Source organism: Semicossyphus pulcher, unplaced genomic scaffold (assembly GCF_022749685.1).
Source record: "Semicossyphus pulcher isolate SPU_LCO1_2020_fin unplaced genomic scaffold, fSemPul1.0.p SCAF_9, whole genome shotgun sequence".
Lineage (NCBI taxonomy): Eukaryota > Metazoa > Chordata > Actinopteri > Labriformes > Labridae > Semicossyphus > Semicossyphus pulcher.
The window spans coordinates 5,128,728-5,144,281 of NW_027211770.1; the positions used below are offsets into that span (position 1 = coordinate 5,128,728).

The following is a 15,554-nucleotide window of genomic DNA, read 5'->3' on the forward strand; positions in this document are numbered from 1 at the left end:
ATCATAAAGGAAAAAGGCTTTCCTCCATCTCTCTCACACTCATTGATCTAACTGTAAAATGTTGTCACTGGGTGGATGATGCATCATGAGTCTTTGTCACTGGGGGGCAGAGCACCTCCACCTACACCCTGTGTGCAGTGTGTGTGTCTGCGCTCCCACCTGTGCAGAGCTGCTGTGCAAACTTCCTGGTGAGGTTGAGGGAGACTCCTCTGAAGTTGGTGTTCCTCAGCAGATCGTACAGGTTGTAGCTCAACAACTCAAACACCAAACACAGATGGTTCCTAAACATAAAGTGACGCTTCAGGTGGACTACACACACACACACACACAAACAGAGAGAGAGAGGGAAAATAAGGAAGAAGGTTAAGATTTACATCCAGTACTTATTTTTCTTCCTTTAGAAAATGATTCAACACAGTTCGGTTCCTTTTTTATTCACAATCAAACATAAGAGAAGAACCATTAGAGGTGTTTCTTAATAAACTCTAAGCTAACTGCAGCTGCAGAGGAAGACTCTGGATAAAACCAGTAATTGGACCTTGAGCTCAGTCAAACTTGCATTTCTAATATCAACTATTTATTCTCTTTAAAAGTGTTTTTCTGTTCCAGTTTAATAAATGACTGAATATGCTTCAAAAACAGACTGTAAATCATTTTGTCAGCAGGACCAACTTATTAACAACATTTGTGCAAAGAAACTTTATTGTAATTTAAAGTAGAGATTTTGTGTAATAGTACACTAATAAGGTACTCTCCCTGCAGAATAACATTCAGATATATACTGACACACAACGAAGACAACCTGACATTAACTTGGTGTAGCTCCAGATTGTTAAAGTTCATGAGAGCGCTCCTCAGGTAGGAATGTAATATGGTGTGTAACATTGTATGAGTTGTAACTGTTTGTGTCCACGTACAGTGACTGAGATCATCCTGAAAAATCAAACACAACTATATGTTGTTTCTATAATACAGGTTAAGATATTTTTTTTAACAACCGGCTGCATCATGAACGCAACTGTTCATGTACTTGTCTATGCACCATGTGTTACTGGAGGATACCTCTAGAGGGCGCCCCAGAGAGCTCAGACCGTACGTGTGGGATGTAAACAACAGACATGGAGACACTCGAGGAGGTTACTGTGATGTTCATTCTGAGATCTCAGCAGCCCGGTGACTGACTCTGTAGCCAGCTCAGGCGACTGATAAGCGGTGGACAGAACACACCGTCTGCACCGTCCCCGCTCCGTCTCTCCAACATGTTCCTCCGTGCACCGACGTAACGCTCCCGGACTTGTTCCCATTTAGTTTTGCAGGTTTCCACGTCGACTTCTAAAACAGAACTCTGTCTGCAGCTGTTTGACAGGCATGTTTGTCTCTGTGCAGTGGCAACGACACACCGTACAGATGTGGATCATTGTGGACTTGGTCCATCAGCTTGTCTTCAGAACTTTCTGCCATTGTTGCCCCTGCTGCTGTGTTGACCCTGTCACATCCCCTCTTCCTCTACACTGCCCCTACTGTTCATCATCATTTTTGAGGACATGGCAGGCATGCATGTACACGTGAACACAAAGTTAAAAGCAAGTAAATGTCCAGCTTTAAGGTTCATGAATCAAAGTCAGTCTGCTGTTGGCAGCATGGTCGTACTACGCCATCCACTGGTAAATGTGTGCAGGTGCATAGACCTGCCTTCACAACTGCTGACTGTCATTTGCAACAGCGTTCATACATGTAAATATAATAATAACCTGATCTGACTACCATGACCCAGATACTATGCTATAACCAGTGTGGTATGGACAGAGTGTGTGTGTGTGTGTGTGTGTGTGTCTTACCTATGTAATATTTCATCTCAGTGTCATGCTTGTTCATGAGCTCCAGCAGGCGAAGTTCAATCTGAGCCTGGTTTAGAAAAGCCTTTTTGTTCTTAATGATCTTAATGGCAACCCACTCCTGCTCGTGGTGGTCGTAGGCCTTCACCACCTGCTCACACACACCGGAAACACACCCTTTAACATCACATGACACCTTATAAACATTAGAGTTACATCTCTGTTTAAGTACAGAAACGACACACAAGAAATAACCTGTTCATTAGTATGCTTTAGCTTCTCATCTCACTCACCGAAACAAAGAACAGTTCCTGAAAAGTGTGAACCAAACACTGAACTCTCCCTTTACAAAGTAGAAGGATAAACAAACTCTAAGTAACAGGTGGAGTGTCCCTGACCTGTCCGAAGGAGCCCTTCCCGATCAGCGAGTCGATCTCATAGCGGTCCAGCCACTTTTCTCCGTTTTTGACAATGTAGTCGTAGTTGTCGTCGTCGTAGCCATCATTGTAGACTTTCCTCTCCTTCTTGGTGCTGCTGTCCTCTGGAGGGACCTGCTGGGCACGCCGCTTCTTCTTAGTATAGTACACCTGTGCAGGTGAGAGGACAGGTTAGAGTCCATGCTAAGGAACAGACAACAGACCAGTAACTTCATATTGATATGTGCACTTAGACAAAGAGGGAAATTCAGCAAAAACAGAAACACGAAAACAGTGTGTGTGTGTGTGTGTGTGTGTGTGTGTGTGTGTGTGTGTGTGTACCTCATTGATGTGCTTGTAAGTTTTGATGAGGTCCACAGAGAGTTTCCTCAGGGGGGCGCTGGCAGGGTCTCTGAAACTGGGGGGGATCCTCCGTTGGAGTATGGTCATATCAGACAGCACCTGCAGACAGAGCATACCTTCAGGCACGACTCAGGGTTCCGTGAACACACCTGACTCTGGAAACAGTCTTACTGCACATTTCTCATATTTTCATCGTTTAATGTGTTATTTTTCTGTGCATTAATAAACTCACATCATTTGCACCACCACAGTTTGTGTCAGTTAAAGTGAATACAAGTGGAAAAGAGCACCACAGTGATCGGATCTCTTAAAGCACCTGCTCAGGTGCTCTTTAACCTTATCAAACACCTTATTCACCTCTGTAAGTAGAAGAAGTCATTAATGCAGGACACTGAGGCTGATTAAATAACATAACATTGAACATCACGATCAACGTCAGCAGTCTGAACAGCTGTTCTTTAAACATTTATTTTCTTAGTGAGTTTGTTTGAAACAGATCTGGCATCAGACTGATTCAGTGATTCTGTGGGTGACCTTTGACCTTCAAGAGGAAGCAACATAGGCAGTAATGAAATCTGAGGCACAGTCTGTGTAACCCACACTCTGTGTCTGTGTGAAGTCTAAAGCAGTATTTGTTACAGATTCCATCTCATTTATTTGGAGCTCATTTTGAGTTTTGGTTTCGTGCTAACATTAGGAAGGATATCATACGTACTGTTACCTAAATACTTAGCATGATGTCTTTTTTTAATGGTTTAGCTCTTTGAAACAAGAAGGACTTTTAAATGCTTCATGTTTGTCTCATTCTAAAGTGCTGCATGTCCAGCAGGTTTATACCTGAGGATGTGGAGGAGGATTTATGGAAAGTGAAGAACAGAGATGTCCGTCTGATCCGTGGGTTGTCTCCTGTCATCAGCTGCCGATGAACACTTTAAATCACTCTCTCACACAAGTTTAACTTGGAGGTTACCTGCAACTACGTAGATTGAATGATCTGCTCGTTATCAACCAACTGAAGTGTCTCAGGGGATTGGTAACGAGCAAAACATTCGAATCAGGGTGTGTTAGAGTGCGGAGAAACCTAAAACATGCAGGAAGGTAGCTCTGCAGGAGCAGGGTTGGCCACCCCTGAGTTAGGCTGTTGGCTGGATTGCTTTAATAACTCTGTTTACAAGTAATGTATCTATTTATTCAAATCTAGCAGTACTGTATTTTAATATGCACAGAGCTATATATATATATATATACACACATTTGGACCTGTGTATGTATCTTTGCTGTACAGGATGCTGCCAAACACAGGTTTGTTGTATTCTTTTATGCAGTGACGATAAAGTGGCACCCCTATCCTATAACTACACCTGGCAGGTGTGTGCAGCTGTGATCCTCTGCATGTAAAACTTTTCTCTGTGCACACCTCCATGTTTCCAAGGTACACAGGACAGCAGATGTGGCACCAAGGTCAGCAGTAAGGACAGGAGGTCTCTGGAGACTGAATTCAATATTTATAAAAGTTGGACTTTTTCAGCTGTTTGACCACAGAGCCACTACGAGGGACACACAGGACACAAGGTCTGATGTTCCTTCTGTTGGACTCAGAAGCACGTTCACCAGCACAGAGCTCCGACTTCATATGTGTGAGTAATTCTGGTTGTGGGCGGAGCCTCTTCACAGTGATGTGGGCACTGACTTCTGACTTCTAAGGATTTAGAGCAGCTCTTAAGGTTACTTGTGTTTAATTCACTTCTGTGAGTCCGACACAGAAAAGTTAATTTATATGAAATATCTTAAATTAAAATTCATAGGGCCAAATATTTGAGTGTCAGCAGGTAAACTGTGCTCCGACTTCCTGCTTTGGGAATCTTGGCTTCATTTACAGACACTGAATTGTCTCAGAGGTGAGCATGAACCGCTGCAGGGTGACAGTCAACACATCCCTCTGGTGGTGCAGTGCTGCCATAACAACCAACAGGTGAAGTAGGTGAACTATAGATCACTTTCTGTGTGTGTGTGTGCGTGTGTGTGTGTGTGTGTGTGTGTGTTACCTGCTGCTGCTCGGCCATGGAGTGGATGGAGCTGAAGGAGGGGTGTGTATGTGTGTGCTGGCTGGTCATGGCTGGCTCAGCGAGGGAGAAGCCCTGGGCAGTGGAGGAGGAGGAGGAGGAGGAGGAGGAGGAGGAGGAGGTGGGCGGACATCCTGAGCTGCTAACACCTGAGGAGAGAGAGAGGGATGATCAGAGAGGGAAACCCGACAGTCCTTGGTACAACACGGCTGCTCGTTTGTTTCTGCAGCAGTTTAAACTTCTTTAGTCCCGCCCCTTTCTGATCTGTGCTCCAATCACAGTTCAGCAGGAGGCAAACTTTTCCTGCTCTGTCTAAACAGTTAAAGACAAACAAAAAACAAACTCGCAGCTTGCAGAAATTTGCATTAAAACTCATACCACAGTCACTGTGAATTACACCTTGCTAACAAAACTATCATTGGCTAATTACTTTGGGTTTGCTAACCCACTGCTCCTCTCCAGCCCCACCCATTTGTCCAAACATGGTCACTTCTGGCCCGAAAAAAATAAAAGGTGGCGACGGCCAAAATGTTGAACTCCAGGCTTTAAAACAAATACAGTCAACGGTCTCTGTGTCCAGCTAATGTGAGGCTACTTCCTCACTTCATTCCTTCCATCACACACTGTAGTCCTTGTTGTCAGTTTTAAACTGTTATATTGTCTGACCTTAGGAGAAAAGAATCTACAAGTCTCCTGATCTACGGTTTCTTTTTGTCCTACCTATTAACACAAACTAAAGTGGGCGGGACTTTGGAACGATCAATTGATCAGAATCCAGTCAGTGATGATCACTGAACATATAGGGAAAACATCTACAGGACCAGCAGGGAGTATTTAATACATTACACTCTCTAATCCTGTACACCACATATCTATAATCATTATTTAATATTAACACACAGGTGTAACAATAGTCAGGTCTTTGAAGGAGCAGGTTGTTTTACAGCGCTAAAGGTGGATAAAAAACATGTCCACAAGACTTCCTGTTACTGATACCGTTCTGATATATCTGTAATAACTGTACAGCAGCTCATCCAGTCCAGCTCTATAGAAAAAATACAAATTAACTTTCTACGGGCCACTTTAGACGCTGAACGTTTCTGTCCACCTCAGGTGAGTGTGCAGCCTGAGCGCAGGTAGCTCCACCTGGAGATCAGCTGAAGGAAGTCACTGTTTGTTGTGTTGTTCAGGTACCTTCAGGGACATGTCCTCTCCTCTGTGGTGTGTTTAAGGCTCCTGCTGTGGATGTCTGAGTGTGTGTGTGTGTGTGTGTGTGTGTGTGTGTGTGTGTTATAAATGTTCCTGCTGGAGCTTCTGACTGTCATCATGTTCTTTAAACCATCTCTATCACTGAGTCTCTGATACTGTTAAAGCTTTGTCTTTACATCCTGGTCCTTCCTCCTCTCCGCAGTCTGTCACCTGGAGGAACACACACCTGTCAGGTGTTGGTGCAGCTCAGAGACACATTACAAACCTCCAGGAACCTGCAGGAGGCACAATAAATACTGTGAAGATGAACTTCATGTTTTTATCTGTTGAACGTATATTTTAAACAAACTACAGAGGCAGGAACCAGCTCGCTAACAACATGAAGCGTCAGTCTGATGTAAAACAAGCTACAGAGGTCACCAACCAGCTACAGTTAAGAATGCCATTCATGTATTCAATTAACAGTAACTTATGGAGGGTTGTAAGAAAAAAATGATACACTTGAGTGTTGCTAGTTTATTTCCACTTAAACAACTGTGACAGCAACAAGTAGGAAAGTAATGCTAGCGCTAACACAAGGGACACAGAAGGCATCAAGCCTTGTATTGTTATAAGTACCGTGTGGCCTGATTCTGCCAATACACAGCCCTAATATATGTTTGTCTTAAAGCTTTTATTGTGAAGCAGCAGCAGGAAATACAGTTTCCATTTAAAGTAGCAGCATATGAACTTTACACCAAGCCACAGAGATTCAGTTACAACTAACTGAAGGACTGAGAGCTGAACACAGCCATGTTGTTTTCTCTCCATTCACTTTATGGACATCCATGAAGTTTAGTGCAGAACACAGCTCTGTTGATGAATGAATGAAACGGCCCTCCAATCAAACAGGTGAGATCAGCTAAAGCAGGCTACGCTAACATGTGCAGAATAAAGAGCTCCTGTGCTCTAAAGAGGAACAGAGTTAATTCAGGTCTGCAGAACGAGGTCTACTTTACATAACTATAACATCATTCAGGACACACTCATGTCAGAATATATGTTTTACTAAAGGTTCTTCAGCATCATTATCCACCATAGACTGTGTGTAAAGACAGTTTGGACACGTTATTAAGCAGTGATCAGCTGTGTTCATCTGCATGTGTGTGTTCTGCAGTGTATGTGCTGTGTGTGTTACTGTGTGTATGCAGTGTGTTCTGTGTCTGTGCAGTGTGTTTGCTGTACGTGTGCTGTGTGTGTTCTGTGTGTGTGCCGTGTGTGTGCCATGTTTGTGCAGTATGTATAAAGTTTATGTGCAGTGTGTGTTCTGTGTGTATAGAGTGCAGTGTGTGTGCAGCGTGTGTGCTGTGTCTATGCAGTGTATGTTATGTGTGTTTGCAGTGTGTGTCCTGTGCAGCAGTGTGTGTTTAGTGTGTACTGAGTGCAGTGTGTGTGCTGAGGTGCAGGCAGTAATCCAGCCCCCGTCAGAGGGCCCGGTGCTCTGGGTCCTGGCCTGCTTACAGAAGTGACAGTGCTGGAGAGAGAGAATATCTGCCTAGTACTGAAAAATCTGCACCGTCTCTTTAAGAGAGCGAGAGGCACTCACAGCACTTCCTCAGTCTGGCATCCCCCTTCTTACGCTGCCATTGGTCGGGGCCCCCTCTTCCTCTGTCAGCTGATTCGCTGCTGGTATCTAAGGGCTGGCTGGCCAGCGCTCTATAAATAAACCCGGTGCTGTCTCAGCAACCAGCCTACAATACTCATTAGCTGCTCCTCTCTCTCCTCTTCCGCCTCTCTGCTGCTCAGCAAGTCGCTCCAATCGCAGGCCGGCCTCCAGCAGCAGCAGCCTGACACACTCTCCCCTAGCAACCCGAGCCTCCCCACCACCAGCTCCCTCCTCCCCCTGCCTCCATCATCCTCCTATTCCTCAGACCTCAGCTCTCCTCTATCTATCCATCCTTATACATACATCTATACATGATGCATACTTACATTCTTTATCTCACCTCCATCATCCTTCAGACCTCAACTCTCCTTTATTTATCAAACCTCAATACATACATCCATCCCTCCATCAAGATCCCTGTATCATCCATCCTTCCCTCCTTTATCATCCTTCCTGCTCCTTAGACCTCAGCTCTCCTCCATCCATCCATCCATCCATCCATACATCCTTCAGCATCCTTTCTCAGACCTAAACTTTCCTTTCTTGATCCATATTTCATCCATACATCCCTCCATCTTTCACTTCTTCGTCTTCATCTTTAATCAGTGTTCATGCACAAGAATCTAACAATATAGAGTTTCACAGTAACACACAGTACAGTCAGAAAATACTGCTTCCTGCTCGAAACAAGCTGATCAACAATGTAAATAAATAAGCTAACTGCTTTGTGCCAGTTCATCAGAATCAACCTACAGTGTGATCACTGCCTTGGAGAAGGGTGTTGACTACCTGAGTGTCCACAGGTGTTAAATCATGACTCTGGTTATGTCTTCATAGGGTCAAACTCTCAGATTAAGCATGAAGCGTACATCTTGTAACTTCAACTTCAAGCAGTGATTGATGCCAATATATTCTCCACGTGCATGCATGAGACTGTTCTATTAAACTTACTGACCAGCAGAAACATACATCATCTTAACACAACAGATATTGTACACACTTATGACACAATAACAACATGTCACACACTTGCAGTGTCAGGTTTAAAGTGTGAATATTGCTGCTAAAGAAATAACATTGCTCCAGGGTCACTGCTCAGCATGACATCAGATTTTTACAATAAATCTGTTAACTTGTAGAAACACACTCGTTGCTATCTAAGTGAGTGTGTTAACGTGCACATGAGGAGATGATTGGATGATTATTTCGGTTGTTTTGAGGATCTTGGTTGTGTTGCACATGCAGACATCATATATTGGATTCGGGAACTTGGATAAGGTCTTAAGGTCTGGATATGCCACCTAAAGCACTCCAAGACGTCCCTGCTCACAAACAATCATAAACCTGTTTACTGTAAGAAGCATGAATAACCAGGTTTGCCATCGTGCATGCAAAAAATATGTCCAGAATTAGATCCAAACTGGGATGCTAGCGCCCCCCCAGCGTACACACTCGGTGTGATACTTGGTCAATACAATAGACTTCGATCTACAGGTGTGTTGGGATTAAAGAGCTCATCATACTGATTCTGTGCAAAGATCCAGCAACAAGGAGACTGTCTCAAAAAGAAACTCAATGATTACGGGCATTTTTAATTAGTCTAAGCTGCCACAGTAACACCGCTAGCTAACAGCTAGCATGTAGCCTGTACACAGACCCAGAAACAGACATACACACACACAACGACTGAGCAAGGTAACAGTAAGCTTGGACTGGGGGCATTCAGGGAAGACTTGTGGACTCATCATCATATTTACAGATTAATACCATTTAACATTTAATTTCCACAACAAAACAAACATGTATGAACAGGGACAGAGCGTGATCACCTCAAGACCACCTGATCAACACAAAGACCCCTTAAGACTGAGTCCTCCTCTGAAAGGAGGATTTAACCTGCTTCCATTAGCCACGTTAGCTCTTTGGCTCTGAGGTCTGTCGTTACACTACTTTCATACAGGTGTTGCATAGTTTGTGATGAAATCTAGTTCAGACATTCATCTTCCACTCACGATTAACTGTAATGACTTACTGTGATCATCTGACTAGTATTTTTTTTTTGGCCTTTATTAGAAAGGGCAGATGAAGTGAGACAGGAAATGTAGGGAGCAGAGAGTGGGGGACGACCAAATGGAGCCGAACCCGCGATCAGTGTAACGAGTACTGCAACTTCTGTAGACGCCTGCCCCACCAACTGAGCCAAACCAGCGGCCCCTGACTGTTCTTCTAGTCCCATCATCAGGCCAACGTTTTTATTTGTATTTTTTGTTAGGTTTATAACTAAACACCTGGAAAAAACTGTTAAGCGTGCAGACTGTCAATGTTTGCATGTTAGCTTTAAGCTCTGAGTTCCAGTGTGTCTCAGTACAGCCTCACAGAGCTGCTAGCGTGGTTCAACTGGCTTTTAGTCATTTAAAGTTTCTTTAAGTTGAGTTAAAAAATAATGTTTATCATTTTGTTTTTTGTTTCATGTTTAAACATTTTTATCATTTTAGTAGTCTCTGTTTCTGGTAGCAACGTCAGTCTGAAGCTCAGCAGCCTCAAACTTACGTCCAACCACACTGACATGCATGGACCCCTTCATAGAGATCTCCTACAGGTCTTACCGACGACACCATGAATGTTCAGAGGTTATTAGTCAGGCTAACAGTAAGTGACTCATTTTGCTGTTAACAAAGGAAGGAATGAAAAATATACTGCCATTAATAACCAGAACATGGAGCACATGTGTGATTTTATCTTTAACTACATGAACATGAAAATATCAGATATATTTTGATGAATTAAACTGATAAAAACCAACCTCAGGTGTACACTGAGATGATCATTTATCAGGTACGGTTGGCTATAAGGACTTCATTCATCTATTTCTGCAGTCATTCAGGGCTGATTCAACTCCATTCAACATTTTAGAGGCTTAACTTTACCCTGCTGCTGAACTGTACCACCTTATAATCAGTGGTGTTTCTGATATTGATGTCTGATCATCTATGTGTGGTTTATTATTGTAGCCTGTCAAAATAAAACCTGCAAACTCTGAGTGTCTGTTCACACCACATTAAACACTTTACTCTTCTCGTGTGCATAAATACATACAATAACAGCACTCATACATACTGATATAGTTTTATTAATGTGTACCTCGCTGTACGATAAAAGGCTAGCATTGAGGCTACACAGGTGGAGGAGAATGTTAGCATAGCGTTAGCTTCAGTCCTCTGTCAGTCTTCACAAAGGATGCATTCAGGTACAAAAATGAGAGTTTTGCAGCACTCAAAGCCCAAAACACTGTAATAGTAAGATTCTAGAACTGAAGAGTACCGACTTAAAACAAAGAAATATAAGTGATTGGGTTCAAATCAAACCCCAGCAACAGCAAACACATCAACAGATCAGACTAACAGAGCACATGGCAGCCACTAACACACTACAATAAGTAGTCAAACTACATGTTGAGAATATAGCTCCATGCAGACTGCACAGGTAAAAAATGCATTAATAAAAAGTAAATTTAAACATCAATGAGTTAGCGTTAATGTGCAGACGTATGTGGGGTTTAAAGGTCTGAAATATAGAGAGGAGGCAGAGCATGCAGCCTAACAGGTGATCCATGAGATGAGCCAGGGTGGAGATGCTTAAACAGGTGTTAAGTGCTCTGTTCTGTCTGCAGGCTTCAGTTTTATCACTGACAATATATAACAGGATAACAATACAAAAACAGGATGTTCAAAACATACATTATTAATCAAGAGCATTTTTTACAGTGTGATGTTTCCACAAGTCACCAGCAGATGGCAGGATTTGATTTGCTGTGCTGGAATAACAAAGACGCCTGTTTCACAGTCCAGTTTTTCACATCAACCCTGACATAATGAACTGTACACACACTGAGCATGTCACCGTCATAACAGTGAAAAATAAAACCATGACTATCAATAACTGAGGGAACACAACTGGTCCCAAACATGACCCCTGAGGAACACCATACATTAACAGTAACAGAAGAAGGAACCTCAGTAAGGTGGTTTCAAGAGACACTGAACTGTTTATAAGACAGATAACAGATACATGTGTCAAAGGCTGCACCTATGCTCCATCCACATGAATGAATTTTCATTTTAAAACACATAACATAATTTCACGTCCACAATACTGCGGCGTGTTAGAGAAAAATGAAGACTTTTGGAAGTTTAAGTTATATAGTACTTACTTGCTTATGAACAACACATACAACAAATAACTATAATACAAACCGAGACTAAAGGGCCTGCAACGCCAAGAACAATAGGCTGACTATAGCTATAGAGGTGTGAGCGTCTACGCTGATGAACGATAAAGTTCAGACGTTACAGCAGGTATCTATGACCCGTTACCGCTGTATCCTCAACACAGAAACACAAAGAAGAAAGGAGGGATAAGGGTTCATGACATTTTTCATGAAGGAGGGAGAACACTCTGTTAGTACAGTTTTGTGTTAAAAAGATGTTTTATTGAGACTTTTTCTGATCCATCAGCAGTCTGATGGTATCTTTGTAGATCTTCAAAGCGAAAAACGAACTTCAGAGACCCTATTACTGTTTGGCCGTACATCTCCGGTAAAAGGATGTTTTCGTGTTTTATATTTTTTGTAATAAATACTGTATGTGTAGACTGCCCTGTTAAACGTGCAGCGCTGAAGATTTAGATAGATTTTGATTGGATGCCAGTGTTTCTGTCGGTCCTCTAACATTGATTCAATAATCCTGTTCAATACAACATTTGAAATAGCATTTGTACAGTTATTGCTACAGTTACTGGTGTGGGTGACTAATTAGGACTAAAGAGGAGCAGATAGGTTAGAGGGATCTGGAGGCTCCAGAGTCGAAAACAAAGTAAGAAATATCCAGAGCCTAGAACCAACATGAAGTATAATGTTGATTATTGGTAAGAATTACAAGAGCAAAGTGAAAGTTTACTGTGATTTTAAAACAAGTGATGTTTATTAAGCTTGGACATCTTGTAGTTTTACTATGTGATTCTGATTAGACTCATCACATTCAGCAGAAAAAGCTAGTTACGGTGAAAAAAAAATATTGCACAGAGAAAAATGACTCTGTTTAAATTACCTCACATTTTCATTGAATGTAAATAAATCCTTTGGTAAATGTAGGGATGTCATTATGAGATCTGTTTTCTCGTGTAAAGATCAGCTCTGAAAACTTTTATAGAGACGTAACAGGTAATGAAATGTGTGAACACCACAGAGACAGACGACATGTTGGACTTTCCTTCTGTGTGACTGAGGACACAACTCCTGCTCGACAGTTTTTAATACCTCTAATGAAATCTAATATGCATCTATTTTTAAATTAACCTTTACAAGTATTTTGGTATCATCAACACTTCCTGTGGTGCTATCACAGCAAAAGCCTTCCCCTGCCAACACAATAAAGATCCTGCAGGAAGCTATGAGTCTGAATCAACAGGTTCACCACATAAAAACGGTAGTTTCCATTCTCGGCTCCTCCTACACTCACACACGCAGGTCAACGGGTGTTTAACTCACTGTTTAAAAACCTTTATGCACATTTTCACAGGTCTTCACCTCTGCACACGCACATCAGACAAACACCTACAGCTCTGAACCTGGCAGTGAGACATGTAAGCTCTGGAGTTACATAAAATGTTTCTATTCAAAATAAAAGCAAACAAAACATGGATGAAGTTTAACTTTATAATAAATTATTAAATTAACTGGATTTTAACCTCAGTGTGTGCTGTCCAGGTTATCAGACAGCGTGTGGACGACCTCACACACACTGATGTCACAGGTGGTGAGGGTTCAGGTGGGACACTGGGACTTTTAGCACACATCAAGGACATACAATTAACCAGGGGTGTAACAGGTCACATGTGTATGTGCAAGTTCTAGATATGTCCTTAAAATATTATTTAATTAAAAAAGGTCTGTGAATGGGTTTGTACCAGGCTGTCTTACCTGTGTATTTCTAAACAAAATGTTACGGACCAGAAAAATGCAGTACACATTAAAGTGCAGATGACAACATCCAACCTGAGCATACATGTTATAAATTGCTTTATGTAAGAGACACAAAAACCATCCAAATATAGAGTCATGTCTATAAATAACCAGTTTGTACCATAAAAAACACACATGATTTCACTCTATGAACACACCACGGCTAACTCACAGTGATGCAGCACATAATGTTGTTGACTTTATTAGACGATGGAGATGTAAAGACGGAGGCCTGGAGGGATCTGAATCTGAGACCTTGTGGATCATGTGTTGCTTCCTAACCTCTAACCACCAGGTCACTCAGCGTGCTGTCAATGATTAGATGTGAAGAGTCTGCATGTGCACATGTGCTGCCATAAATAAAGACAGGTGGATATCAGAGGTGTTGCGTGTGTTCACAGAGCAACAAACAATGCAGGTTTGTGTCAGCAGTGATTGTTGAGAGGAGGAAGTGTTGGCTCCTTAAATCTTAACCCAAATGTGAAAGACAATGCAAACAACATGAACAAGATGAACAATAAACGTGTGTATTAAATATTATTACACAGATATCATTCTTTTCATTCTCCAAACACACCAACACAAACTATCCACCCTGACATGTCCGTACAATAAAGTCCAGTCAAGTGGAACAACACATCCAGCCTGCCTCATCCTCATGCTTTGTCCCACTAACACACAATAAACCAGTCACAACAACGCAGGGTCACATGACCATCTGTCATCGTGTTATTAAAGACTGTGTATATTTCGTCAGAAGAGATAAACCACACAAAACAACGTGCTCTTATCACTGACGAAAGAGTTAAACAACAGACCAGGCTGTAACAATGAGGTATCTTAGATTACTGTATATGCATGGAAATAAATAACCAAAGATGAAGGTGAATAAAACACACTGATGTCGCTACAGCGACGACAAACAGGAAGTCCAATTAGAGCTTAAAAACCACATTAAAACGTTAAGACAAACTCAAACTTCAAGTTTTAATCTGCAGCATTTTACTACTACTACTTCGACAACTACTGCTACTACTACGATTCCTTTGCACTTGCTGCTAAGGAAAGGGTCGTGTTGGAAATTTCGCTCAACTTCAAAGTTCAAGTTGTTTTCTTTTTGACAAAGTTGATTCAGGTGTTTAACAGAGACTCAAAGTGGACCTGCAGACTGGATCTGAATGGAAACCTCATGCATGGATTAAAAATGTGAATTAAAACAGGGTGAGTAGACAAACAAATTGATATCAGCACAGACAGCATCCTCACACCGCCAGTGTTCCCCCATAGGCAGACCACAACTACCAAACTGTCTGACCACGGTGCTGCCTCCTGCTACCTTAAAAAAAAGCATGTGTTCACCTGTTCCGACCAATGAACCTATCAATAACTATGATTAAACTTTGGACTTTTTTACTGGATTCATTTAGCTCTAACCAATCTAGCCTATCACACAGCACAAATCAACACAACAGCCGGTCAATCTGAAGTTTTATAGCTCTTAAACAAGACTGAAATGTACAGCTGACTTTCTCCCCCTGGTAGTAATATTACAGTCTATGTGTAGATTTGTGTTAATAAGATGAAGAATTGTATAAGGCCTGTTGGATGTCTGGAGGTTATGAGAGAAAAAAGAGAGGTAAAGTTAGCTCAACTAACAGCCCCAGATGCCACGCTGAAGAAAGACGAAGAAACACTCATTTCTGTGGTGAAACGGACATATTTAGTGTTTTACTAGTTGGAGACCTCTGCTGATAATTCCTCTCGTAAACAACTCTCTGTCTGCTGAAGAGGGACGGAGAAGCCATGGTTCTTAACATTAAACTCAATGTTTCAGTGCTTTAACTGGTTTTCATTTCCAGTTTTGTTTAGGAGAAGAGGAGAGGGTCGTAGATATTATCAGGTAAAAACCACATGGAATAGGAAAAAATTGAGGACTCTTAACCGAAAAAACTGAGCTAGCATCGTTAGCCTCGTCCTTGTGGACGTCCTGTTTCCACCAAAGAG

General features: G+C 42.0%; 1 protein-coding gene across 2 annotated transcripts in view; it reads right to left on the minus strand.

The window, feature by feature from the left end:
- The window catches only part of dyrk1b (dual-specificity tyrosine-(Y)-phosphorylation regulated kinase 1B), a 41,444-nt gene that overhangs the window by 3,961 nt on the left and 21,929 nt on the right, over positions 1–15,554 (minus strand). For both annotated transcript variants that reach the window (XM_069655851.1, XM_069655850.1), the window contains exons 2-6: positions 4,660–4,826; positions 2,594–2,713; positions 2,234–2,422; positions 1,839–1,986; positions 160–309 (exon numbers count right to left, since the gene is read on the minus strand). In XM_069655851.1, the coding sequence (XP_069511952.1) occupies positions 160–309; positions 1,839–1,986; positions 2,234–2,422; positions 2,594–2,713; positions 4,660–4,728 (676 nt within the window). In that variant the 5' untranslated portion in view covers positions 4,729–4,826. The remainder of the gene's footprint in view (positions 1–159; positions 310–1,838; positions 1,987–2,233; positions 2,423–2,593; positions 2,714–4,659; positions 4,827–15,554) is intronic.